The following is a 27,826-nucleotide window of genomic DNA, read 5'->3' as shown; positions in this document are numbered from 1 at the left end:
TGCTCCGGGGACATGCAGTGGTCAATTCCCTGACCTTTCTGCATCCTCTGTACTTAGCGGTCACGGGCTCGAACCCCAGTCTAATCAAGAAGCATGCTATGCACTGCCACTCCTGACCACCTGGCTACGGAGGTGCCCCTTAAATGAAACACCTAGTATTTTGCCAATGCTTCTCATGGAATCTCTCTCTTTATACAGAGTCATAATAGTATTTTTTTTTTCAACACTCAGTTCCTTATTTCTTGCCATGTTTATCCCGAAACAAATCTCACACCAAACACTCTTTCTGAATGATAGGTGTTCGATTTTATAAGTTGCGGCTCTTACTCCTCAATTTCTATTATTGCAAAAACACTCGAATTATCTACAATCTTCTATAATATTGAAACAATACTCTCGCTTTCAATAATATTCTAGAATCATCAACAACAGTAGTTCCCAAACTGCTGAGATCTACGGACCCTTTCATAAAACAAAAAGTTTACGGACCCCTTCAAAAATCAAAAAAATTTTGCAGACCGTTTTATATATAAATATGCACATGTAGTAGTAGTAGTGGCATGTGATGCAAGAAAGCAAGTGTATGAGCTTATGCAGCATCAGCCAAAAAAAAAAAAAAAAAATCACACCATTCCTTCCAAATGCCTGTCCAGTTGCTCCTTAAATTTATTCAACCTATCAATTTCCACAACGACAGATGGAAGTTTGTTCCAGCAGTTAACCACCCGCTGGCTAAACGCAAATTTCCGCACACCTAGTCTACATCTGTCCTTTCTTAATTTTAATTTATGCCCCCTTAGGTTTGTAATCTGAACATGTGGAAGGATCCCATCAGAATTCAGCGTGCTCAACCCATTCAAGGCCTTATACACCTCAATCAGATCACCGTGCAGGTGCCTAGTCTCCAGCCACTGCAATTTGCAAAATTTAAGCCTCTCTTGGTAAGAGGATCCCTTCATTCCCCTCACCAATCTTGTTGCCCTTCTCTGTACACGCTCAAGCAAATCTACATCCTTCTTAAAATGAGGCCTCTAGACCTGTACGCAGTACTCAAGGTGTGGCCTGACCATTGCCTTATACAGAGGGACAATCACCTCCTTTTCCCTGCTAGCAAAATTCCTATATATCATTGACAAAACCCCATGACCTGCCCTGGCAACCTGTCTGCATTTATCAGAAAACTTCATATCTAACTTCACAATTACTCCCAGGTCTTTTTCTTTTTCTTCTACTTCTACCCATATGCAGTACTTTGCATTTGTAAAGGTTAAACTTCAGTTGCCACTTCTTAGCTCATCTGCCCAAATTATCTAGATCCTGTTGCAGTAGCACACTGCCATTGCTGTCATTAACAACCCTGCCAACCTTTGTATCATGAACACATGGGTTTTCTAAAAAGAAAATTGAAAGTTTTATTTTTAAAACAACAACTTTATTCTTATTTTTATATAAATGTATAATAATAACTTTATCATCAATTTCCTATACATAGAACGAATAATTTGACCAGTTCCAGAGGGTCCGTTTTGCAGACCCCCCCTGGAACGAACCCCAGTTTGGGAAACACTAATCTACAACATTCTACCAAATTCAGAAATCTTCTACAATGTTCTACCATATTCAAGAATCTTGTACAATGTTCTACCACATTCAAGAATCTTGTACAACGTTCTACCACATTCAAGAATCTTCTATTGTTTTACCATATTCAGCAATTTTCTAAACCTTTCTAGAATATTCTCAAATATTCTAGAAATTTCTTAAATATTATGTCAATATTTTTCATTTTTATACATAATAGAAAATATTTTAATAAAACTTAGTAAACGAGTTGGTCCTATTTTAGTAAAAACTTTGAAAATTAAGAAAAATTAAACATGATTCCAAACTTTTAGGCAAGAGTGTAAAATAAAATACATTTGATGCAACTGAGAAACAATATTTGATTCTGCACATGAAAATATAACTGCTCAATACTGGAAGTAATATTTTTTTACTTCTAGTATTGAGCAGTTATATTTTTATTATTTTACTTATTTTTGTATTATTTTTAAAAAAAATTTATGGAATTTAATTAAACTAGCTGTCAATGATGGAACATTTAATAAGGTTTTTATGTCACTAATTTCAAATTTCCATATGCACTCCCACTTTTTCAACTCACTTCCTCTATTTTTACTCACCATATTTGCTACTGGAATGATGTTCTCAAGCACTTGCAAGGCTAGTAGTTGTCCTAATCTGCAACCTATTAAAAAAAAGAGCACTTTCTTGTGTGAATTATTTCATTATCCATGTTTCTATCCAACTTTGAAAGATATATTTTACTTCCTCTCAAAATACAATTTAAAAATATTCTGATTATTACTTTCAGAAATAGACAGCCTGACCTTTTTTGGTGTGACTATGAAAATGAGTAGAAAAGGCAAGCTTTAGAAGAGGAGAGCATCCTTGGGATGTTTCCCTCTCTATGGCTAGAATCACATTTGAATCACTGATCTGTACCAGATACCACAAGACACATTTAGAAATCTTGTAGCATCCATGCCTCGCTGGGTACCAACTGTTTTGGCTGCACATGGAGGATCAACATTATATTAGGTAGGTGGTCATAATGTTTTGGTTCATTGGTGTATATATAGAACATCACATATATTGAGTGTAGAATGCATTGAGCATCATAGCTCTGTTATATCCTAATATACTATCAAATATATATATTCATATAAAATTTGCACATAACCATCAAACTTGGTGTTTAATTGTGCCAAGTGACAATTAAAACACTCTCCAAATATCTGTGAATGCCTCTTGTACCGTCTCCCCTTTCCTCTTCCCATTAGGTTATCCCAAAGAAGCCTTCTCTTTTCATCCCTTTTTTTACCTTTTTTTGGGGAGGGGGAGGTCCAAGATGCACCCCAAAAAATTTTGATTTGTTCTACCTCCTATTCTCTTCACTGCATTTCCTGGGGAAAAGGCCTCATTCTCTTCCCTTCTCCCACATTCATCTACTATACCCCCCCCACCTATACTTTGAATATACCCCTTGCTCATTTCACTATTCATAGGGCTGCCCTCTCTTACACCAAAAGCATGCTCCTAATAGCAGTCTCAAATTGTGACTAGCCAGCACAATCACAGACTACAGCTGTCATGAGAATATAACTTCCGATTTAATGATTATAAAGTACAGGTTTACACTGGTTTGTGAAACTGGGACATTCAATAGTCTAGAAAGGTCTTTTCAAGGCAGCACAGTGGAAAGTTTCCTCTAAAACCAGACAAAAGTTGAAAAATGAAAAATTTGAACTTTAACATAAATAAAAGTAGGTAATCATTAAATATAAAGACTACAATTATGAATAACATATTTTTCCCCATCATTAGAAATATGTTTATTTTGGGGTGTAAAGTTAAACATTTTCTCACTTTTCTCCATCTCAGTGATTTCTATAGCTGTTCTTGTATGTTTTAAATATGACTACATTTCCCCCAATTAAAACATCTCAATTTTTTAAAAAATGCATAGTAATCTGTAAATGATTCCAATGCAAATAATTATGTAATACATTATTACTATTTTGAAAGAAAATATACCTCATTTAAAAAGAATCATGAAATCTCAATTTTATTAGGAAAAAATAAATAGAAATGTGTCCAAAACAAACAAAAAAAAAAAAGTGTTAATCATCAGGTTACAGAGTATCACAGTGGGATTATTCAGCCACAAATCTGAATAGTACAACTATAATACCCTGTTATGTCCTATACATAACAAACAAGACCAAACTATTAATAACAAATGTGATATGTTTGATTTAAGAGGGAATATTCCACTGGGAACAAGAGGATAAAACTGGATCATTTGGTAACCTAATGTGATTACACAGAAAAACTATCACCTCCCACCCTTTTCCTATCCCTCCCACACAAAAACTGCTATAATTAAGTTAGTTTTACAACCAAATTAAATGAAAATAAATAAGTGGACCACAAAGTCCAAACAAAAACTGAAGTAGTTCTTATTACACAAATCAATAAATCCCAAAATAACATACCAATTTGGTGGTACCACACTAAAGGTACCAGAGAATGAAAAAGACCTAAGGGCAAATTATACAGTCCAACATGAAGTTCTCTGGGCAGTGCAGACAGGCTGCTAGATCAGTTCATGGGGTCCTGTCGATAATATACAGGAACTTTGCCAACAGGGACAAGAAGCAAGAAGGTGATTATACTATTGTACAAGGAAATGGCTGGGCCATATCTTGAGTACTGCATGCAAGTCTGCTACTGTGAATGTTGGTAATTTAAATAAATCTGAGGAAGAACTAGACAAACTATTGCAGGGAATAGATAGGGGATGTGGGAGGGTGGTTTTTTGACTGATGCTATAAGCTTGCTTTCTTGCATCATTTGCCAATACTAAGTCTCAAAGACTCCTTTCAGGATGTACATATGTTGGAAGGCATGAAGAGAAGAGCAATATGATTAGTATGGACACAAAGGGCTACTCCACACAAAAAAAGACTTCAGTTCTCCAAATTGCAGCATCTAGAAACAACTAGAGACCCACGAGATGTTATTGAAATGTTTTTTCAAGCTAAACAGATTGAGTAAACTAAATGCTGATGGTATCCTTACTCTTTCTCAGTTGGTACGCATAACAATACAGTTAATCTTTAGTATATGGTATACACTTCAATCAGTTGGCCGAGGCTTGGCATAAAGCAGTGATTGACAAGTGTAGCTCCTCCTATGCATTCTTAGTGATTGGCTATAGGCCAACGATATCAGGTTAGAGTGTTTATTCCCTTGTTTGTTGAGTGTTTGGATTAATCTTCAGTACATGGTATCCCTCCCGAATAGTAGTAGGGAGGGATACCATGTACCGAATACTACTATCCCTCCCAAATAGTAGCCCGAATAGTATCCCCTTTAGGTTAGTATGTTTATTTCATTTTTCGCTTGAATCCCTCCTGAATAGTGCCTTAACATAATCTGACCTTTTTTGACTAGTCAAAAATGAAAGTCTAGCAAAAAAAACAAGATGAGGTTGGATCGTGCCTATTCGGAAGGAATTCGGGAGAAAAATGGAATGAACGTACTAATCCAAAGGGGTACTGTACACTAAAGATTACGGATAAACACAGTGTTTATTCCATTTTTCAGCTGAATCCCTCCAAAATAGTGGTATAATCTAAACTGAATTTTTTTGACCAGCCACCATGATCCAATACTACAGTATTACTGGGCAAAATGAAAGACTAGTTAAAAATAAAAAAAAAAGGGTCAGGTTATGTTATGCTACTATTCGGGAGGGATTCAAGAGAAAAATGGAATAAACACTAACCTACATTTGTTTCATAATCTTTAGTATATGGTACTCCTTTAGGTTAGCATGTTCATTCTATTTCTCACTTGAATCCCTCCCAAATAGTAGCATAACCTGACCTTTTTGGACTAGCCGAAAATGAAAATCTAGTTAAAAAAAAAAAAAAAATAGAATAAAAACACTAACCTAAAAGGGTGCCATATATTAAAGATATACAGGATGTTTCAAAAATGATGGTCAATAATTTAAAGGTGAAAAGTACAAACTAAAATAAGCAAAAAAAGTCCCAGTGAACATCAGGCCGCAAATGAACCGTTTTCGAGATAATGCACATTTTCTGTTAAGATCCGCCACTGACTATGGGAGCACTCTGGGAGGGTAGTTTGTATTGCTGAGACCTTGTACACGCTGGATATGGTAGGGGTACAGTAATTGGCAATGTAAAATTGCCACACACTGCTATGACTCAGTACACGCTCTTGGGAAGCAACCCTCCTTGTCAAAATTCCTGGATTTTGTTCTATTCTTTCTAACACCCTTTCCTTAACATCAGATGTTATGTTTCTGGGCCTACTTGCTCATACTCCATGTGCGAAGCGCCCATGTTCTCTAAGACGTTGATGTACTAGTATGCTTGCTATGTCTCAGAACAGTGAGAGAGGGAAAGGGAGAGAATGAACATAACCTAACCTAAACAAACAAGTCTGTACAGTTCACCTTGTCAGTGGTGGATCCTACTTCTTCTTCTTGGTCCTTAGCTGGCAGCTGGGGGAGGCGGTTGGCCACGCAACCAGTATGCTGCTGTAGGTGCCGCAGGGTTTCGGACTTGCTCTGTGATGTTCTTCCATACTTTACGATCCATGGCGTCAGTCCTGGCCTGGTTAAGGTCGAGACGTCGGCTCTTCAAGTCATTTTCCACTTGCTTGGCCCACGTTTTCCTAGGCGCGGTCCGTTGGATGTTCCATTGGGTGGGTCGTTGTCTCCAAAGGAGTGTGGATGGTATTCTGTTCATGCCCATTCTACATACGTGGCCAAACCATCTAAGCCTTTGCTTCTGGATTTGGTCGGCAATGGTTGGTTGCTGTTGGCATCTGGTGCGGATGGTATCATTAGTGATGCGGTCACGAAGTGAGATGCCCAAAATCTGCCGCAGGCATCGCATTTGGAATACCTCAAGTTTGTTTAAATCTAGCTTGAGACAAATCCATGTTTCTGATCCGTAAAGGAGAATGGGCAGGATCAAAGTCCGGAAGAGTCGGATTTTAGTCTTTGAGGAAATGTTGGTCCTCTTCCACAGACACCATTTGAGCGAGGTGAACGCAGTGGCCGCCTGTCCAATTCTGCTGTGGATTTCCATGGTGGATGCAACTTTCTTATCCTGGACCAGCAACCCAAGGTATTTAAAGTCCTGCACTTGCTCGATCTGGACGCCTTCGAGATAGATGGTGGCTTGCGACCCATCTGTTGTCAGGGCCTTTGTCTTATCAGCATTGATCTTCAAACCGTATGGCCGGGCAATGCGGGCAATGTCGTAGAGGATGTCCGTGGCTTCAGAGTTGTTACCAGCAAAGATAGCACTATCATCGGCAAACATCAGGTCAGTCACATAGTGATCCTTGTCATATTGTATGCCCCGTCTGTTTCTGAATGCTTGCCTCATAATAGCGTCGACCACGATGTTGAAAAGCAACGGGGAGGCTACATCCCCTTGGCAGACTCCAGTTTGGATGGTAAATTCCTCAGATAAATCATTCTGGATGCGCACCTGGCTGGTTAAACCGTTGTATGCAGTTTGTAGGAGTGTGATGACTTTTCGAGGTACACGTTCGACACGTTCGACCTCTAGTAGTTTCCATAAGGCAGGCCGATGGACACAGTCGAAAGCAGACTTAAAGTGAATGAAAACAATGACGGTTCGCTGTCCACACTGGATCCTCTCCTCCGTCAGCTGACGGATGGCAAAGATTTGATCACAGCATCCTCGCCCGGGTCTAAATCCCGCCTGTTCTTCACGACTGGTTTGCTCGCGATGTTTTTGCAGCCTTGGCTGGATGATCTTCATAAAGACCTTTCCGATGATGGAAAGGAGGCTGATGCCACGGTAGTTCTTGCAATCCCGGTTATCACCTTTCTTGTGGATCGGTACGATAATGGCTTTCCTCCATGTTAGCGGAATTTGTTCAGTGCACCAGATGGTTTTGAGGAGTGTAGTCGGCGAAGCAGTACATCTCCCCCGGCTTTGATCGCTTCTGTGGTGACTTGGCCCACTCCTGGTGCCCTGCCATTCTTTAGGGATTGTATGGCTGCTTTCACTTCTTCTACTGTAGGCTCAACATCGACCATGGAGACTTCAGGGGGATCGATCAATAGTGCGGCTTCTGGCGGTCCCTGAGGTGGGTCGTGATTATACAATGCTTTGAAGAATTCACTCCACCGTTGCAGGCGTTCGGACGGTGATCGCACGAAGGTCCCATCAGCATTCTGATGTTGTCACTAGTCAATTTGGTCTTTCCACTCAGACATCTGAGGGTGCGGTAGAGAGTGCGGTACTCGTTCTTGGATGCCGCCACTTCAAGATCGTCTGCCACTTGGTTCCAGTATGCTTCTCTTTCCGCTGTCATCCTCTGTCGGACTTCTCAGTTTAGCTGCCGGTACCGTTCAAAGTCGACCAACTTTGCCTGTTTCTGTTTGTCCACGAGGTCGAGGCACTCATCTGATATCCATGGTTGCGTTCGACGTCAGGCAGGTGGACATAGGGGCTTGGCACATTCCAGGATGGCATCAGAGATCTGCTTTTCTTCTTCATTTATATCCTCGGGCACGGCTAACGTCTCGAAGTGGTTGGATAGGGCGATCTGATATGCCCCTTTGTTGGCAGCATTCATTAGCTGCCTCCAGTCCAGCTTGGCTGACCGAGATGACCTTTTTGCATGCCGTAATTTGAGCTGTACCTTAGCCCGGATGAGGTAGTGATCAGATCCGCAATCAGGTCCCCTCATGGCACGAATGTCCATGAGTGATGAGCGAAATCGGGCGTTGATCAGAATGTAGGATCCTACTAGAAATGTGCAATATCTCAAAAACGATTCACTTAAGGACCCACGTTTACTAGGCTTTTTTTGCATATTGTAGTCTGTACAGTTCATCTTAAAATTATCGACCATCACTTTTGAAACATCCTGTATAACCCCTTTAGGTTAGTTTGTTTATTCTGCTTTTAACCTGAATCCCTCCCAAAGTGGCATAAAAAAACCTGACTTTTTTCTTGTTTTTTTTTACTAGACTCATTTTTGACTAGTCAAAAAAAAAAAAAGTGAGGTTATGTTAGGTCACTATTTTGGAGGGATTCGAGCAAAAACAAGACTAAACACAATAACCTAGGGCATTATTTCCCAAACTTTTTTGCTCACGGATTCCTGGCATCGAAAAATAACCATGGATCCTCACATCCTAGCTCACTTAAATATGGGGTATCTGGATGATAGGTATCCAAAATTAAAAATTTATACCTCAGAACTAATTTATTTTTTATCTGACTTTCTTTTTCTGACTGACACATTTTATCTCACAATCTATCTTTTTCTGACACACACAAAACATAACTGAATAATAAACTCACTATTTGAGTATACAATCAATCGTACCTCATAGGCTAATAGTGTGAAGAATGTTGTTTTTTTTGTCTCACAAATTCCTTTAAAGTTGGGAGTGAATTCTCATGTTGGGTGGTGCAACATCCAGTCTGTAACGATATTTAGATTTTGTTTTAAAAAATAAGTAAAATTCAAAGTAGCAATTATAGAAATTATCCACGGATCCCCTGGAAACTGTTTTAAAGTTGTCCTCTGCAGATCCCAAGGGATCCACGGAGGGCTGAATTTAGAATAGGGTGCCGCTGGGTATGGCTGACAAACAGTTGAAGTGAAGGATGTGATTGCTCCTCCCCTCCTCATGTCACACATGACCGACCTGAACTAGGAAAAATAGTTGCAATTAGAAGCAAAAACACTAAGAGAGAAAGGTCACATTTTTAATAACTTTCATTTTTGTCTAGTGAAAAAAGATTAGGTTAGATTTGCAAAAGAAGTGTGTGGGTTTTTAATGTTAATTTTTGTCTAGTGAAAATAGTTTAGGTTATGTTACACCACAAATTTGGAACGGATTCAAGCAAAAGATGTGTCGGTTTTTAATGGACTTTCATTTTTGGCTAGTGAAAAAAGATTGAGTTAGTTTTCTACAACTGTCTTTCCTCAATTTGAATTTATGCCCCCTCAGGTTCGTAATCTGAGCAAGAGGAAAGGTTAGTAATTCGGGAGATTCAAGCAAATGGGTTTTTTAATTGACTTTCATTTTTGTCTTGTAGAAAAATTTAGGTTACATTACGCCACTAATTTGAGACAGATTCAAGCAAAAGAAGTGTGGGTTTTTAATAGATTTTAATTTTTGTAGTAAAAAAAAAGTTAGGTTGCATGACGCCACTAATTCAGGACGGATTCAAGAAAAAGAAGTGTGGGGTTTTTTCTTTTATGGAGAGTAAAAATCGCGTTTACGAAAAAAAATAAAATAAAAATCCTAAACATTTAGCATTTTACCGACCTGTAGCCAACCATTCAACGGGTAGGAAGAGCTACGCTTGTCGGTCACTGCTTCACACCATGATCGAACTATATACCGTATACTAGATATTAACAATTCTGGATATTCTTTCAGCCGAGAGTAACTGTTTGAACAAACCTGCATCTGACATTTTGGAAGTGGATAGTTTGAATAAATTTTAAGGATTATCTAAATTACCAGAGGGAATGGAGAGATGATGTGAGTCGTTTTATTTTATTTTGAATTGTACCAATGCCTATACGCTTGCTTCTTCGTATCGTTCACTAATAGTAAATCAGCCGTACTGTACAAAACAACACAAAATGGCCAATTTTTATATCGTAGAAAGCTAATTAAGCACAAAAAACTTCTCTTAATTAAACCGATTAACTTCAGTACTCACTTCAGTTTCCGTCATTTCCAATTAATAACAAACTTCCATAACCTATAGCATTTTTACTACTCCATAGTCCCAATTTTGTGTAACAGCGCACCTCACAGAGTAGTGGCGCACCCTATCTCAGTAATATTTTCGTTGCTGACATGAGATTAAATTTCGCAATAGTTGTTTTTTTTTTTTTTTTTTTTGATTTGGTAGTTGTTGGCGCATCGGCTTCTGTGGCCATATTGCACCTCCCAAGGTTTTTGCAGTACTTTGATCCAAGCCCGAGGCGGGAATCGAACCCGCGACCTTTGGGTTGCCGGGCAGGTACTTTACCCACTCGGCTAGCCCGGTCGGCGCAATAGTTGTACGGCAGTAAAATTTCGCTAGACGTGGGTTCAATTTTATGCAGTGTTTTAACATGCAACTAGCTTTTCTGGATGCGATCAAGGTTGTATTTATGGTGACATAGTGGCGCAGTTATTCACGGTCCTAGGCAGCGATAGATGGGGCGGAGAACTGCTAGCTTTTTACCAGTGCCGTATTAAAGCACGGGCTGGTAGGGCCCCTGCCCGGGACACCAAATTTTACGAATCATATATATCTTGATAAAGGGGATGCCGAAAAATCTTTCTGCCCGGGGTACGAAAAAACTTTGGTCCGGCACTGCTTTTTACGCTATACCAGACGAGTGCTTGAGCTGGAGTTGTGAAGCGAGTGCTTCACAACTCCAGCTAGCGCCAGCGTTAGCTGGAGTTGTGAACGCCTCCAAAACAACAAACTACACATAGCGCTCCTAATGTCGGATCGTTTCAAACTAGACGTCTAATGCTTCTACACTCGTGTGCAAAACTTAAGGACCAACACTATTTCTGAAGGTTACAACCACAAAATCTTTACATAAGGTATTCTTTACTGATGACAGTAGATTCAGTCTCACCAGCGATTCTGGACGTCAGCTAATCTGGCGAGAGGTTGGCACGGTATCACCCCGCAAATATTGAAAGGGATCGATATGGCGGTCTAGTTGTTCTCGTCTGGGGAGGCGTTATCTTGGATGGACGTACACAACTCCAGATACTGGAAGGCGGTACTGTAACCGGTGCACGCTACGGTACTGAGGTAATCATTCCCCATGTTCGTCTGTTCCGATGTGCCATTGGCCCCGAGTTCTTGTTTATGGATGGTAACCCCTTCGCACTGCAGCTGTTGATATGATTTTGGAAAGTGAGGTATTGTTCGTATGGATTGGCCTTTCTCGTCCCCCCCCCCTCCGATCTAAGTCCCGTCGAACACATATGGCACGCTCTGCGGAGACGCCTAGCGACATGTTCACACCCACCAGAAAATGTTCACCAGCTTAAGATGGCGCTGACAGAGGAATGGACGAAGAACTTATCAATAACATTGTTCTAAGTATGGACAGGAGGTGCAAAGCCTGCATCGACATTTGGGGCGGCCATATCTCCTAATGAGGACTACCTCTTCCCTTTGTTCCATCTTTGGCAGTGATGCATCAGTATCATGGCAGCCACTGCTATGTTGCCATTTTTGAACAAGTCCCTCTGTACCGTTATGTTTCCGCTGTTGTGTCGGTGTTGTTTCCTTCATCATTTCTGTACCTCACAAGGTTCCTTTGGTATGCTTTTCCCATATCCAGGCCACTCCTACGAGAAGCTACAGGTGTAAACCTGACTGGTCCTTAAATTTTGCACCCCAGTGTTCGTTTCATTGGATATCTCGATCAACTCACTTTTTTTATTCAGTTTCAAGATGGATGTTGTTCAAGTTGGATGTATTGCGCATTTATATATAGTGCTGATTGCGAGTAGAAAGATAAAACAACGATGGTAGCTTCATCCAACAAATTCAAATAGGTTAAAAACAGGACAGTTTTATATTATGCTTGAAACACACAAGAAGTCTCCCGAGAAGTTTTTTTTTTATTTTACAGAATGTCATTATAGAGTTTTGATGAAGTTCTAATGTCAATTAGTGAAAAAAAAAAAAAAAAAAAATGCAAAATTTGATACCATGATAAGGAAATCAATACCAATATTAACATCTATGCTTTATGTGCTGTACCGACAGGCCAACTCCCACTAATTTAAATATTTCTGAAATGTTGTTGTCTTTGTTTGTAAAATTATTTTATTTCTACCAGCTATTCTTATTCAGAGATTAAGTTATTTGTAAGACTTCGAGTCTTACAAAATTACTTTCGATAACATAAAGGGTAACTTCCTGTTTGATTTTACTGCATGGGACTTCTCATAAAAAAAACCTATATTGTTACTAGCTTCCCACCACTTGACATTATGGCTTACTGCGTGCTTTCATTGTTTTCACAATACTTTTCAAAAAATAAAGACACCGAAGTTATGTTTGAAACGAAAGGTTCAAAATTCGTTTTGGAAGAAGAAGACAGTGACCGCACGTAATTCTTTTTTGGTAACACCGACATTAGTTGTACTGTTGCAGTGGATATTCTTCAGCATTTTTCCGATTACTCTTTTGATCTCATTTTATTGTTTGTTTGTTATTTGGTTTTTAGGGGCATTAGCAACTAAGGCCATATTGCTCCGTGAATATGCAGTGGTCATTCCCTGACCTTTCCGCATCCTCCGTATTTGGTGGTGACGGGCTCGAACCCCGGTCTAATCAAGAAGCGTGTGCTGTGCACTGCTGCTCCTTCCCACCTGGCTACGGAAGTGCCCATCTCATTTTATAATGATAGGATTCTTTATTAACTTAAATTATATACATTCGTGCTTCCGTACAAAGATAACCAGAGGAATCTACCAATAAATTGTCTCTGCAAGTGAACAAACTTTTATTTCGTTAACTAATGAAACAGTACTAAAATAGAAGTAATATTTACAATAAATATAAGGTTCAGAACTGAGCTCTTTCTGATTGTTCTCAACATTACATAGTTCATCCCAGTTCGGAAACATTTATTTTCCAATTTCAATACAACACCTGTCTTTATTTCTTTGTTGGAGTAGTCTTTTTTGCAAGCAAAAGGGTCTTCACCAAGTGACATTCACCGTGAACTGGTTGCTGTGTATGGCGAAAAGGTTATGCCAAAGAAGCAGGTTTGCTTTTGGTGCAATGAATTTAAAGCGGGCTGTATTGACATTGAAGATTGACATCGGGCGGGCAGGCCTTCATCGAGCACGATAGAAGACAACATTTCGCGCATTAAGGGCATTCTTGAAAACAGGCGAGATGAAAGTGCGTGAAATTGCACAAATCGTGAAAGGTAGTAAATCGATTGTTCACGATGTCTTTGGCTTTCGAAAGGTGCACTGCTGCTGGGTGCCCCGACAATTGTCAGAGGAGGACAAAGCAAAATGTATGGGGATGTGTCTGGAGAACCAGTTGCGATACAGCGACGGAGAGGATTTTCTCGCTCGCATAGTCACAGCAGACGAAACGTGGGTTCATCACTTTACCCGTGAGAGTAACCAAGACGCCATGGCCGGGAAGCGTTCACAATCTCCTGTGCGAAAAATTCAAAACTGTTTCCAATGTCAGAAAAGTCATGGCCACAGTGTTCTAGAATCGCCAAGGCGTTCTGTTGGTGGATTTCTTACCGAAGGGAGGAACAATCAATGCACAGCTTTACTGTGCAACGTTGGAAAAACTGAAAGTTAACATTCGATGCAAACGACCAGGACTCCTGACAAGCGGCGTGATTTTGTTGCACGACAACACAACTCCACACACTGCCCACACCACTCGTGAATGGTTGCGCCGTAATCGTTGGGAAACTCTGTCACATTCCCCCTACAGCCCAGACTTAGCGCCTTCAGACTTCCATTTGTTCTGCCCTTTGAAAAAACACTTTTCAGGAAAGCATTTCACCACGGATGAGGAAGTTCATCAGGCGGTGCGATGTTGGTTACTGCATGTGGGCACGAACTTCTTCAGTACTGGTATTGGTAAACTGATCCATCGTTGAACAAGTGCATCAATAAAACTGGAGATTTTGTGGACAAGTAGTGCATGTTCACTTATTTCATGTGTAATTTCAACTTCGTATTATTAAACATCATCGAGAGAAAAAATGTGTTTCTTTTCGGAAACCCCTCGTATGTATACGCATATATAAAAATATGGACAAATATTTGGAACAGTTTAAAATATTACAATTCATGGAATTAAAAGATGTTCCAAAATAGGATGATATATAGAGTTCTTTTGATTTTTATTGAAAAAGGAGTGAAAATCGATGATATTTGACCAAATTATGAATTTTAAGGAATTTGTTTCTGAGAAACACAAAGATGATAAAAAGTTGGGAAAACTTGTTAGCCCACAGAAAGTGGGCTGAATATTTTAATCAATGCAAGAATTCCGAGTTTTAAAAACATTGGGAAGGTAGTCTACCTGCCCACAATGGGAAGGTAGAGAGTGTATTTTCATTAATTATCAATCAATAGAGCAACATTAGAAATAAAATGGAACCAAATACTGTGAAAATTATTCTGTTAGTCCTTTATAATTTGAAAACTGATCGTAAAACATTTTATGATTACTTACTTTGTAATCTAGACTAACTGAAAATGATTGGCAGTAACAATAAATGCGTATTTAATTTTTTTGTAATAAATAGAATTTTTAAAATGTCCTCGTTTTTAAAACTAAAAATATCCTAGTTTTTTCCTATTTTGTCCTAGGTTTTGAATTCTAGATCTTGTAACTCTACCGTAATTGTACCTGAATTAGGATTTTAGCATTCTCACAATTAACTGATTGAGGTATTTGACTTGAACCAAAAATTAAATTTGAAATCTTTTTTGTGCACTGTTTTTATGAAACAATATTTTCTAATATTAAATGTCCTAGGAAAGTCAGGACAGTAGAAATTACATCGCCGTTATACCAGGACCGTACTTACATTTCTTGGGCCCGAGGCGTTAAGCTATTGCGAGGCCCCCTTTAACGATACAAAAGTCAAAAAAAAAAAAAAACAAAAAAACTTGCATATATAAATATAATCAGAAAAAAACAATTATTTTTTCGACCTTTATTTTTATCTGTTTAAACACAAACGTTGTCATACTGCGAAATATATAGAACAGTACTGAACTAAACTCTATGTCGCGCATTATTCGTACCTCTGGCTTTTTGGCAAAAGAGCTGCTGCTGTAGAATGCGAAATTAAGAACTAAAGGCACATTTCACAATTTACAACCGACTCCCATATATTGTACCGAGAAGTCGCGCTGGTCAGCTGCTTTCTTGTGTTCACAGCCAGTGGAAAAGATTAAGGCATATTCCCAACGCAGATAATACGCTATGGTCAACCTGTGTTATTATTATTAGCCATATGGTGCAAAGAAGCCTGAAGCTTTTGCTGCACCAGCAAAAATCAAATTTATGAGTTACCCTGTGTGTGTGTGTGTGTGTGTGTGTGTGTGTGTGTGTGTGTGTGTGTGTGTGTGTGTGTGTGTGTGTGTGTGTGTGTGTGTGTGTGTGTGTGTGTGTGTGTGTGTGTGTGTCAGAAATAGAAGGGAATCACCAAGAAAGAGAAGGATGATGATATCCAGCTCAGGAGGACCCTGGGTGTGCAAAGTCCATACTCACTAGATGTGAGCCTCTGGGTTCTCATGTTACACCCTATTAGAGAATTAAGAGAGAGAGAGAGAGAGTGATTTTCCTTATTCTGGAAATTAATCTTTTTTTTTTTTGCATAAATGAGTCATCCACACTTTCAATAAATTTCACCTGTCTCTGTTTACATGGCAGGTATAAGTGGGCCCTAGTTTGGATCGGGGTTTTAAAAAAACCAAAATCGCTTTAAAATTTTAGATTACAGAGGCCCCTGTGAGGTCCCCCTCTATGGTGAAGCCAGATGCTAGTGCCAGATGTACCTACAAGTACGGTCCTGCATGGTTCTTAAAAATGAGTACAAGAAATATCCGTATTTTTATTCTCCCGGATGCTTTGTACCGATTTTTTCATCTCCAGAATTCATTTTGTCCCGATTGTCATGTCTGCTGGTAGTACAGTGGCATCGTCGATGACGCAAGGAACTTCATGGGTTTTTTTTTTTTTTTTTCATTCCGTGGATGAGTTAGTCGGGCTTAGGCGTAGATAGCAATATTTTTACGCCGGAAAAACTGGGGGGTTTTCGTCCAACAAAGCAGAAAAATTGACCAGAGAACACACACAAATTACAGACACAACATACATGAGTAGTTGAAAGTAACTTCCCGGGTGACCCTAATATAATAGTTCAGCTTTTTTTTTATTTTCTTTATTTATTTATTTTTTGTCCTGCTTGTCATCTCTGAAAATTTGTAACCCCTCTTCACCTAATGGGCAAATACATACAGCCATTTAAGAAGAATAACACAAACGGAGGGTTACAGAGAACCCTACTGGCTATTTCTTCAAGGATACCTACCTGCTGAATCTTCAAGGATACCTACAGAAGACTACATCCCACATCGGTAACTCTAGATTAGAGATATCCAGGAACTCCTTCTTCAAAAGAACATTGGCACTTATGAACAAGTTTGACTTGGATATGGCCATGAACAACAGTTTCACAGAACTATTTGGAGTAGGTTGACGAATGAGTTCTGGGCTAAAGATGTCCTCATTAATTCGTGTATATGTGATGATGATATTTCCTGCAGCAACCTGCTCTCTGCGATTTTTCATGGCACTGGACTGACGTCATGAATACCCGTTTTTTATTTCCGTGAATTGGACTTTTCCCGTTTGTATGAACTTTCATTGTACACTGGTGCATGTACGCTTTCAATGTACATGCACTCAAGATGAATCCAAACAACATTCATAGGGTACACAACAGATCCGGCGAATAATCGGAAACAAGAAAAAATGCGGCTGGTGCTGCACCTGCGGCAGGCATGGCAAGTGAGATGGTCAAACTCCTGTAAAAGAGAAATCACAAGAAAATTCATACCTCAAGTCAGCAGAGTGTACCCCAGAACCCCACATTGGTTCTTCCCAGGATTACACACTACATACCTACTGACAGGTCATGGTGCCCTAAATGCCAAGCTAAATAATATGGGAATTGTAGACGACCCAAATTGTGGATGCGGAGAGTTAGAGACTTGGCAACACATAATGTAATGTATGAATGTGAATATTATGAGGATCTCCGAAGCATCCTGATAACCAAGACTACATACCTTCCTCGTAATCGGGAACACCTTTTACTGGACACGGAAGAAGAATACAAAGAGTTCAGTAAGTTTGCGCAGGATCTTTTCGCAAGGAGAAGGACATTGTTTGCGCTGCACAACAACGCAGAAGATTAACAAAGTAGACCATAGACCCGCACCAAATGAGCAAGAAAACAGCAGCAGGGAACCTAAGTAAGGGAATGGTGCCCCTATCAACAAATATTTACTGACTAAACACCCAGAAATGACACCTAAATTTGACGCTATTAAATAGAAAAGGCAATGAACAAAGGAGGATGCCTATGGCGACACGACACTGGTGATGGATAAGTTCCAAATCAGCCTCATGTCTGATGGACCAGAACTGACTACCCACAATGCACCAAGTAGCGGTACAAGATTCCCTACCAAACCCGAAACTAGCAAATGGAAGAACTCGAAATACAACTGAAGTATAACAAATACCAACTAATGGAACGATTTTCTAGTCCCCCAGTCGGGGTGTTAGGAAGAGCCACATCCTAAATCTGACCTTCTGCCATTTGGCGATCTAAACTCGGTGCCCTAACCTGGTTTCTTTAAATCCCCAACCCCTGGCAGGGGGAGTGGACGGTTCCCGTCTGCTCCCCTCCCTTAGGTGATATGGCCTATTGGCGACCCAAAACCGCACTCCTTTGTGCGGATATGTTTTTTTCTATTTCCTGGGGGGGAGGCTTTTTTTCCCCGTCTCTCTACTCCCCTTCTCGCCTCCCCAGATTTTCACTCTGGTGAGGCATAGGCATGCCCACTGAAAATGGGGGGGGGGGGTCACCTTCCTATCCTACCCCACTTCTTCCTATTTCACCCTCCCCTCCCAACATTTTATCTTGTACAGCGACTGCTCCACATGTCCAAATTTAAATCATATCAAATTTTGCCCGACCTTTTCGGCTCTGTAGAAATAGTTCTTTCAGCGTAAAACCCCGCGCAGCGCATTCTAAATGCAGTTTTACCGAAATCAACCGCGATCGTTCTAACCTTAATTCTAGGTCCTAGCCACCGAAATCCCAGGAAAGTAAGTGGCAGGACCTGCCAGAGTATAATTAGTCTCTTGGTACACCCAGCAGGCGTCCCCATCGCTAGGTATGGAAACTCCGGGTCTCACTAGGGGCCCGGCGGTCAACAGGCCGGATGAACAATGGGCACAACAAACTACATACCACATGACCCATACATTACTTTTAAACCTCTGTCATTCGATACATAGAACATACGCGAAACAGCCTGTGGCGATTTGCATAACTGTGGCCGTTCAGTAGAAAGCTGGTGCACATGCAAAAATTTGAATCGTGATGAGAGGGCTCACATAAACATATAAAAGTCACAAAATAAAAGCAGCAGTTATGTGCAAATTGCCGAATGGTGAGCACAGTTGTTGCAGACATTCGATTGGTTTCATACAGTGCTACAGACAACGAAATCGCCAGTAGATAACATCTGGATGACTTTACAAGGGATGGAATAATTGGGAAGCTCGAAGTGTGGCTGCAGAGTTCGCTATCGCCCATAACATCGTCTCACGTGCATGGTCGGCCTTCAGAACGACAGGCACAGTTGTTCGAAGGACTAGCGGTGGTCATCCACAAAAATCAGCGCCCAATGATACCGCTATATACTCCTACAGGCCAAGAGGGACCGACGCCAGACAGCGGGATCCATTGCAAACCAACTGCACAGGACGCAGGATATCGCGGTTTACTGTGGACAGGCGACTCCACAAAGGTGAACTGTTTGCCCGACGGCCAGTATGCTGTGTCCCTTTAACACCTGCCCATCGGAGACACCGTTTACAGTGGTGCATCGAACACAAGGCCTGGACAGCAGCGCAATGGGATAAGGTACTCTTTACCGATGAGAGTAGATTCAGTCTCAGCAGCGATTCTGGACGTCAGCTGATCTGGCGAGAGGTTGGCACACGGTATCACCCTGCAAACATCTCTGAAAGGGATCGATATGGCGGTCGAGGTGTTCTCGTCTGGGGAGGTGTTATCTTGGATGGACGTACACAACTCCAGATACTGGAAGGCGATACTGTAACCGGTGCACGCTACTGTACTGAGGTAATCCTTCCCCATGTACGTCTATTCCGAGGTGCCATTTGCCCCGAGTTCGTGTTTATGGATGATAACGTCACACCCCATCGCACTGCAGCTTTTGGAAAGTGAGGATATTGTTCGTATGGATTGGCCTGCCCGTTCAATCGATCTAAATCCCATCGAACACATATGGCACGCTCTGGGGAGACGCCTAGCGAGCCGCTAGGCGTCTCCCCAGAGCACGTCCACATTCACCAGAAAAAGATACGCTGACAGAGGAATGGACAACGTCATTGTTCTAAGTATGGACAGGCGGTGCAAAGCCTGCATCGATATTAGGGGTGGCCATATCTCCTATTGAGGACCACCTCTTCCATCTTTGGCAGTTATGCATCTGTATCTTTGTGATTTCCCTATATAAAAATTGAATAGGCGCATTAAAGCCATAGTAGCTTATGCGCCATTAAACGCCCATAACAACAACAACAGCATCTGTATCATGGCAGCCAGTGCTATGTTGCCATTTTTGAATAAAATCCCTCTGTGCCGTTTTGTTTCCGTTGTTGTGTCCTTCATTTTCTGTACCTCACACGGTTCCTTTTCCCATATCCAGGCCACTCCTATGAGAAGCTACAGATAAAAAACTGACTGGTCCTTAAGTTTTGTACACCAGTGTACAAAGGCGGAGATAGGGAACCCCCCCCCCCCGTACCGTCAGTCGACTAACACACTTTACACTGTACAGAGTGTATTATTCTACTATTTATTTTTATGTTTTGTATAATCTTTGTTCTGTTATCTTTTTTTCTGCTCTGTTATACACTTTAACTGGGCGCATGCCTGTTGTGTATATCATATGTCGGCGCATCCGTAGCCTGGAGCAGCAATGCGTAGCACACGCTTCTTGATTAAACCGGGGTTCGAGCCCATGACCACCAAATACGGAGGATGCAGAAAGGAGAGGGAATGACCACCGCATATCCCCGGAGCAATATGGCCTTGTTGCTAATGCTCCTAAAAACCAATAACATAATCAAAATATTATATGTTAGAAATAAAAATTACGCCAGTTTTGAAAATTCACAAACCCTCATTTCTGTCCTGGTCTGCTAAGAGCAATAGGCAACTGAATGTTCATATCTGAGTGATCAAGACATTCAACAGAAAACAAATCTTACATGTGATTAACCCATTAATTAGAAAACAAATCAAACTAACTAAAACAATGGTCAACCCTCGCTCATCTTACGTATTTTCAGTTTAAGTAGTCTCTAAGCGTTGTCACTGAATCAAGGCTTTATCGTTTACATAAGTACATCGTTCTTTTGTTCTTTTTTGCTAATAGGCGACGAAAAATGCAAGTGTTTTGGAATTTTCAGAGGGCCGATGCCTCCTGGAAGAAGTGGCCACTGTCATTCCAGTAAATTTTCATTTGTATATATTCTCACAGTTTGCATTCTTAAGTATATATCCTCACAGTTTGCAGAGTAATTATAATCACTGTCATCCTAAAAGAGGGTGCAAAAATTCCGCGTTCTAATGTCAATGACGCGAGGAACTTTTATGGGCTTTTTTCATGCCATAGTTGAGTTAGTCGGTGTCTGACGAAGACAGTGAGTTTTTTTTTTCATAAATTCTAATTTTTTGTGCAATAAATCAGACAATCCGATAAGAGAAGGCAGACAATTTAGGGACATAATGCACTGTACATAAATGCACAGTCCGGGCGGTAGCACAGTGGTATCGTAACCGTTTCCGGGTGGAAAATACCTGGATTCGAATCCCCTCGATGACGGGAGAAACTTTAATGTCCTTTTTCACCCCGTGGCTGAGTTAGTCGGTCTCAGGTGTAGATATCAAGGTTTTCCTTCCCATAAATTGGGTTTTTTTTTTCGTCCAGCAAAACCGACCACAGAACATACGCATTTCACAGATATAATACATATGTGGGCACATGTAAGAAATTATGGATGGCCCTGATATAATAGTTTCAGTTTTTTGGACATAATGCACATGGGCGGATAAGGTTGCCCAAATAAGATAATTTATAAAAAAAATTGTGGGTCATTGTACAGTGCATTATGTCCATAAATTAACCATTACGCTCGTTCAATGGGGAAGGTGGTTTAGGCAGCAGTTGCGCCGTATTACTTTTCTATTGTAGAAATAAAAAAATTTATTTACTTTTTCATTAAACTAACTCTTTAGCATTGCATTTAGTCAGCCACAATACTTTGACGAAATTAAACACAATAGTGTTTAATTTTATGAAAATTCTGTAATTTTTAATTTCGTAAATTACACTATTTTTACTTTATATTTTAGTATTTTAGATACTTTATCGGCAACTGGACCAGCTTTATATTACTAATACATTGTAATTAATAATAAGGATATTTATTAGTAACAAAGATTATTTATTAATTTTATTTTTGCATCTTTAGCTATGCAACCATAATATCTTAATCCTATTAATACACAACGCTTTCGTCCTTTGAATCCCGGCTATATATTCATTCATACGTCCCCAAAATCTCCTATTAGTCATTAATCCCTTTTTTTATTCTCGTTACCATTGCATTTTAATCACTGCATCTGCAATGCTTTTGTATTTTTGTTCTAGGTTATGTATTGTTCATAAGCATATATATAAGTCCCATCTTCCATTCTTAATAGTCTGCTAAATTTACAGTCAGTTGTAAATTTTATCTAGTTCGGTAAGTCTTTATTTACAAGAACCTTTAGAATAACTTTTATTGTTTTTTAAATGTTAAAGATTTTAATATGTGGTTTCATGTTTACATTTAATTTTAGGAATTAAATATATAGAATAATTCAATCTGTAAAATCTGATATAATAAAAACATTTTCAGATAGGAAGTGTACTTACAACGACAGCGATCGAGGATTTTAGTAAAGGATGTTACCAGTCCGTACTATCTTTAATATTCCACTAATGGGAGTCACAGGTATCCAATATATATATTTTAGTTTTATACAGATGTATGGATCCACTATCTTCATTTATTATTAGTAAAACTTTCTGTATAAAAGGTTGACAACTCTTGGAGAGAATGTGAATGCTTATTATGTTCCTTTTACTGATGTTTGCTAGCGGAAATGCGCACTGATTAACACGGAAGACGGAGTTATAAGTACATAATATAGCTTCTTTCTTTCGAATTTCTCAAACTTTGGAGAAAATGGAATAAGGTGCGGTTTTTTTTTTTTTTTTTTTTTTATTATTGTTATTAGCCATATGGTGCAAAGAAGCCTGAGGCTTATGCTGCGCCAGCCAAAAAAAAAAAAAAAAATTTCTGAATTACCCTGAGAGAGAAAACAAGAGTCAGAAGTAGAAAGGAATCATCAAGAAAGAGAAGAATAATGATATCCAGCTCGGAACCCTAGGTGTGCCAAGCCCATACTCACCAGATGTGAGCCCCTGCGATTATTCTTCATTTCTAGATAAGTTAGTAAGTTTTTGACGGAGATTCCCCCCCCCCCCATTTAATTGTGCTCTAAATTGTTTTTAAATCAAACAAGTATATCAAAAGTTATACTTTTGACTAAGTAGCTGTCGTTAACGGTTTGGTACCAAAACCTAGCATTGAAATTATAAATAACACATTTAACTGAATATACTGTAAATACTACTGTAGTTATTTTATACTTTCGTAAAACTGTGCCTAGTAAAAATGTATTAAAAGTTTATAATGCAATTTATCGAACTGTACAGTTAATACCCATGTGCCTATCTAACAAAATCTCGGGAGCTAGCAAATTAATAAAAGCTTTGGAAAACAAAGCATGTGCAAAATTAATTAAATTAGCAAAAACCTTTCATCTAAAACTCCACTGGCAATCAAATAAATGTTGATTGAACTATTTCTTTTATCAAAATAATTCTTAAAATCAACAGTCACGGATATATCACAGAATTTTATGGTTAGCTGTGACATTATCACAAAAGATCACTTAGGAACGATCACAAGAACTCATGGAACTAAGCATTGCCGGATTTAAGGTTGTTGTGACCCCTAAATTACAACTTTTGAGAGCCCCCCCCCCCATGGCTGAGTAAATTTTAGGTTTAATACATACGTTTTTATTAATTGTTAAAAAAACAGATCTTTATGATACTGTTAATAATAACAGTAATATCAGTAAATTATATTTACTATATTAAATTATATTAATAACATTAAAATTAATAATAAAACAAAAGACATTATTTTTGTTTAAAAAATAAAGGCGCACATTGTAAAAACAACCAAAAGTATATGCGATAAATTGTTTTTTACGAAAAGTCTATAATAACTACAATAATTTTTGTATAGTGACGTTGATTATTTATAAATTTCTATACTGACCCCGAAGCCCCTTGTAATTTCAGGCCTGTATCTTGTCTAACTTATGCGTAAATCTGGCCCTGGAACTAAGTGACCTTTTGTGATGGAGATATTGCAAAGACCAGGGTCGTATTAAGGACAGTGGTGAGCTGTGAATATTTTAACAATGGGCCCCTAGTTTTTCCGATTTATACCCAGTAAATTTGTTCGGCCATTGAAGTGACGTCGTCCGCGGGTTCCACCAGAGGCTCTTCCCACGCTCGCACTACTAGTAGTGTGATTAGAGTGCGTGACGCATTTTTCCTGACCGATATGATACCTCCAGTCAGGGGCGAATTTAGGGAGTGGACAGATGCGGTTTATTACTCCCATGCATATAAATGAATGTGTAAAACGATCCAAGGTCTATCTAAAATAACTTTAATTCGTGCTAGTTTTTTGGAGATTGATAATATAGTTTTGTTTTGTTTTGAATTATTGCTTATATGCCTTATATTTTAGAACATTTTCTACACAGTGAAAGCTCGACAAAGTTTCAAAATCTGGCAACATTTCATCTTTGCAAAGTTTATATAACTTAGTTGCCTCTACCCCCCCCCCCTCTACGTTGCTACTATGACCAAGTAAACGTAGACGGAAGAAATTTACTGGAAGGCGTAGATCACTCACTTCTCTGTAAAACATATGCCTGTTTGTTGGAGTAAAAGGGAACCACAACACAAATAGACCAGAGGCTATTATCCGTGTCGGAAATCTTCTTAATCCTCTGACTGGCTATGGAAAGCAGATTGACTTGCGCGACTTCTTGGTATGTTACTGTATAGGTTTTATGGACACCACTAACATTGCGAAACGGTAATCCCCTTCACCCTTAATTCGCGATTTCTAATTATATAAATTGCCTAAAGGCCAGAGGTGAGAACAACGCATACAAACTTGTCTCTATATTTTCGTTCGTTACATTGAAATTTTTTTCGTTCAACGGAAACTATTTTAAATATAATAAAACCAAGGGGAATCAAAGAAGTCAGATCTCGTTAAACAGAGATCCGGCTGTAATGAAATCAAAAATTAAGCAATTTTAAAATACATAACCGATCGATTGCGCCATTAAAATGCTGAGAATGAGGCCCCGTTGGCCCCACCGTAGGTGGGGCCAACGGGGCCTCATTCTCAATTATTGAGTATCCAGAGCCGTAGTTTCGGCTCATTCTCAATTATTGAGTATCCAGAGCCGTAGTTTCGGCTCTGGATACTCAATAATTGCATTCAGGATTTCATTTGTAAAATATTCGCAAATTTTCAAAAAAAATAACAATGGGCTCTCGCGAGCCCACTATAGCTCCCCACTGATATAGATCTTAAACATTCTTGTTTAAGGATGAACCTATTTCATAGGTTCATCCTTAAACAAGAATGCAGTCTCATAGGTTCATAAGGATGAACCTATGAAATAGGTTCATCCTTATGAACCTATGAGACTGCATTATAATCTTATTTATTCAGGTTCCTGCTTATTACCTAATCATGACGTAATCTGGTTTGAAGCTTTTTTGATTTTGATCGTTGAAAATAACTTACGACATTCCATGGAACTATGTTCACATTATATCTTCTTTGTCTTCACCTTTTCCCACGTTATATGGGGTCGGCATTCAATGTTCCCAATTCACACTTTACATCCTCTTCTTCTCCTCTAGTTGGATTAACTTCTTAACCGGAACACATCTGTTGGTTTTGGCACAGTTTTTACGACCGGATGCCCTTCCTGATGTCAACCCTCACCATTTATCCGGGCTTGGGATTTAAGCTGCCGATCTACTAAACCTGCCGCAGCCATATAAATGGAGTAGCTCTTATTCAGTGATGAAGCTTCCTCGTGATGTCACAGTTTAATAATTTTACGCAATTTATGCCGAATTTCTAGCATTATTATCATCGGTTGTAACCAAATATCATACAAATCAAAACACACAAAACTGCTGGCTGCGAAAAGTGGTTCTGCTTGCCAAAACTTTTACCCAGTTAATTTGCAACTTTTCCCCCTTATATTTCTTATGTACTTTTTTTATTGTGGGATATTTTTCAAAAACCGTACGTGTTTTTTCCCCACAGATTTAAAAGAATTCCCTTGCCGGCTATTGGAAGGAATGATTGTTAGATTGTTCTAATAAACCACCAGTAACGAAACTGGGAAAACGAGCTACCGCGAAATTGAATAAAATAGATAAATTTCAATTTTTATACTCCTTAAGTCATGTTTAAAATTACTTACGACATTGCATGGAGCTATGTGCACAGCTACATGCAATGGAGCTATGCGCACATTATTATCATTTTTATCGAGATGGATCCCGAATTATCATTTACTAAATCTCGGCTACGGCTTCTTGAACGGGCCTCTCTGTATTCTTTTGCCACTATACGAATACAACCGCTTCCCCCTCCCCCAACTTTCACTGTGACGGACCTGCAGGTTGATCCCTAAATGAATGCAGACTAGATTTATCATGCTGACCAGACTGCAACGGAGCTCTCTTCAGTAGCGTAGGAATGCCTTGGCATTAGGGCAGGTGCCAAGAGCGTCACTGACAGGCCATATCAGTATAGTGTCAAGCTATTTCGACACCCGAGGCTAGCTGACGAAATAGCGCCCGTCGATGATGTTGAATCAAGATGACAGCACAGGGAGGGTGAAAATTAATTTTCACAAGGTGATTCAAGCCTGCATGCATCCTTACATCTGAGTACATACTTCATCATCGCAATTCACGCATTTTATACAAACTGAATAAGTTGTAGTGTTTTCGTGATTGCTATATAACAGGTAATCGTGAATATTGGGATTTACAATTTAAATAAAACAATAAAGGCCAAATTAATTTTAGACATGCCACCAAAGAAATAAAGTGGACATCAGTACCGCGTAGAAAGATTGCATAAAGAGGAAATTAGAAAAAAACATTCCACTAGTTTACAAAACTGGTGGCTTACAATAAGCCACTCCAAACCTGAAAGTGACAAAGAAAACGAACATGATTCGAATGAAGATGAAACAAATAATGATGCCACTGAAATGGAAGACCAAGAAAAAGCTCAAACAGTTGAAGTTGTTTTAAAAGAATTAGAAAGTGTGGACAATAACCAACAACAGTTGGCAGAAGAAAATTATGGCAGCAATAATATTAACATGGAACTTTAATACCCACAAAAACAGATCTCTTATGATGCAACATGGTCCCGAACGTATTGTCTTAAATATGTCCAGTCACTAACCTTAAATATTGTCCTGTCGCTAATGGCCGATATTTCAATAATTCGTGGAAATACAAAAATGAAGGTATTGAAAAAAAAAAAAAAAGAGGAAATGGTTATTTTATTGCAAAAACAAAGATGATATACAGGGCGTCTCAAAATTACACGGAATAACTTCAGGAATGAGTTCCTCATATGTAGACAATAAAAATATTTTATATCAACATAGTTCCAGAAATACTTGGTTTCCGAGTTTTGAAGGTCTGTCTATGACACTTAACTGTTCACATCACCTTATAGTAATTGTTCAAAATGTTCACCTTCTGCCTGAATACAGGCCCCACATCGATATCTCATGGACTTGCGAAGACGATGCCAAATTCCTGGCATGTTTCGTATTGTCTCACAACCTACCACAATTCGATTGCGGAGAGTTTCCACATCACCTACCGGAGTTGAATACACCAATGACTTTAAATGGCCCCACAAGAAGAAATCTAGTGGATTTAAATCAGCTGAGAGTGGAGGCCAGGCAGTTGGTCCACCCCTGTACTTCAGGGGTCGTAGATCTTGGTCGTCCTCTGTCGGCAGCATGAGGGGTAAAGGTCCCATGTTCACAAAGGCGGCGATGGATACCTTCAAACGTTTTCCTGTCTGGACAT

At 39.4% G+C, this 27,826-nt stretch overlaps 1 protein-coding gene across 1 annotated transcript in view; it reads right to left on the bottom strand.

Moving 5' to 3' along the window:
- The window catches only part of mEFTs (elongation factor Ts, mitochondrial), a 49,556-nt gene extending 39,134 nt beyond the window's left edge, over window positions 1-10,422 (bottom strand). The window contains exons 1-2 of the mRNA XM_090387098.1: window positions 10,335-10,422; window positions 2,184-2,248 (exon numbers count right to left, since the gene is read on the bottom strand). Of these exons, the coding sequence (XP_090243224.1) occupies window positions 2,184-2,186 (3 nt within the window). The 5' untranslated portion in view covers window positions 2,187-2,248; window positions 10,335-10,422. The remainder of the gene's footprint in view (window positions 1-2,183; window positions 2,249-10,334) is intronic.
- Between the last annotated feature and the right edge of the window lie 17,404 nt (window positions 10,423-27,826).

Source organism: Mastigoproctus giganteus, chromosome 13, assembly GCF_048544385.1.
Source record: "Mastigoproctus giganteus isolate SK-2022 chromosome 13, ASM4854438v1, whole genome shotgun sequence".
Taxonomy (NCBI): Eukaryota; Metazoa; Arthropoda; class Arachnida; order Uropygi; family Thelyphonidae; genus Mastigoproctus; species Mastigoproctus giganteus.
This window is presented reverse-complemented; position numbering and strand designations above follow the sequence as displayed.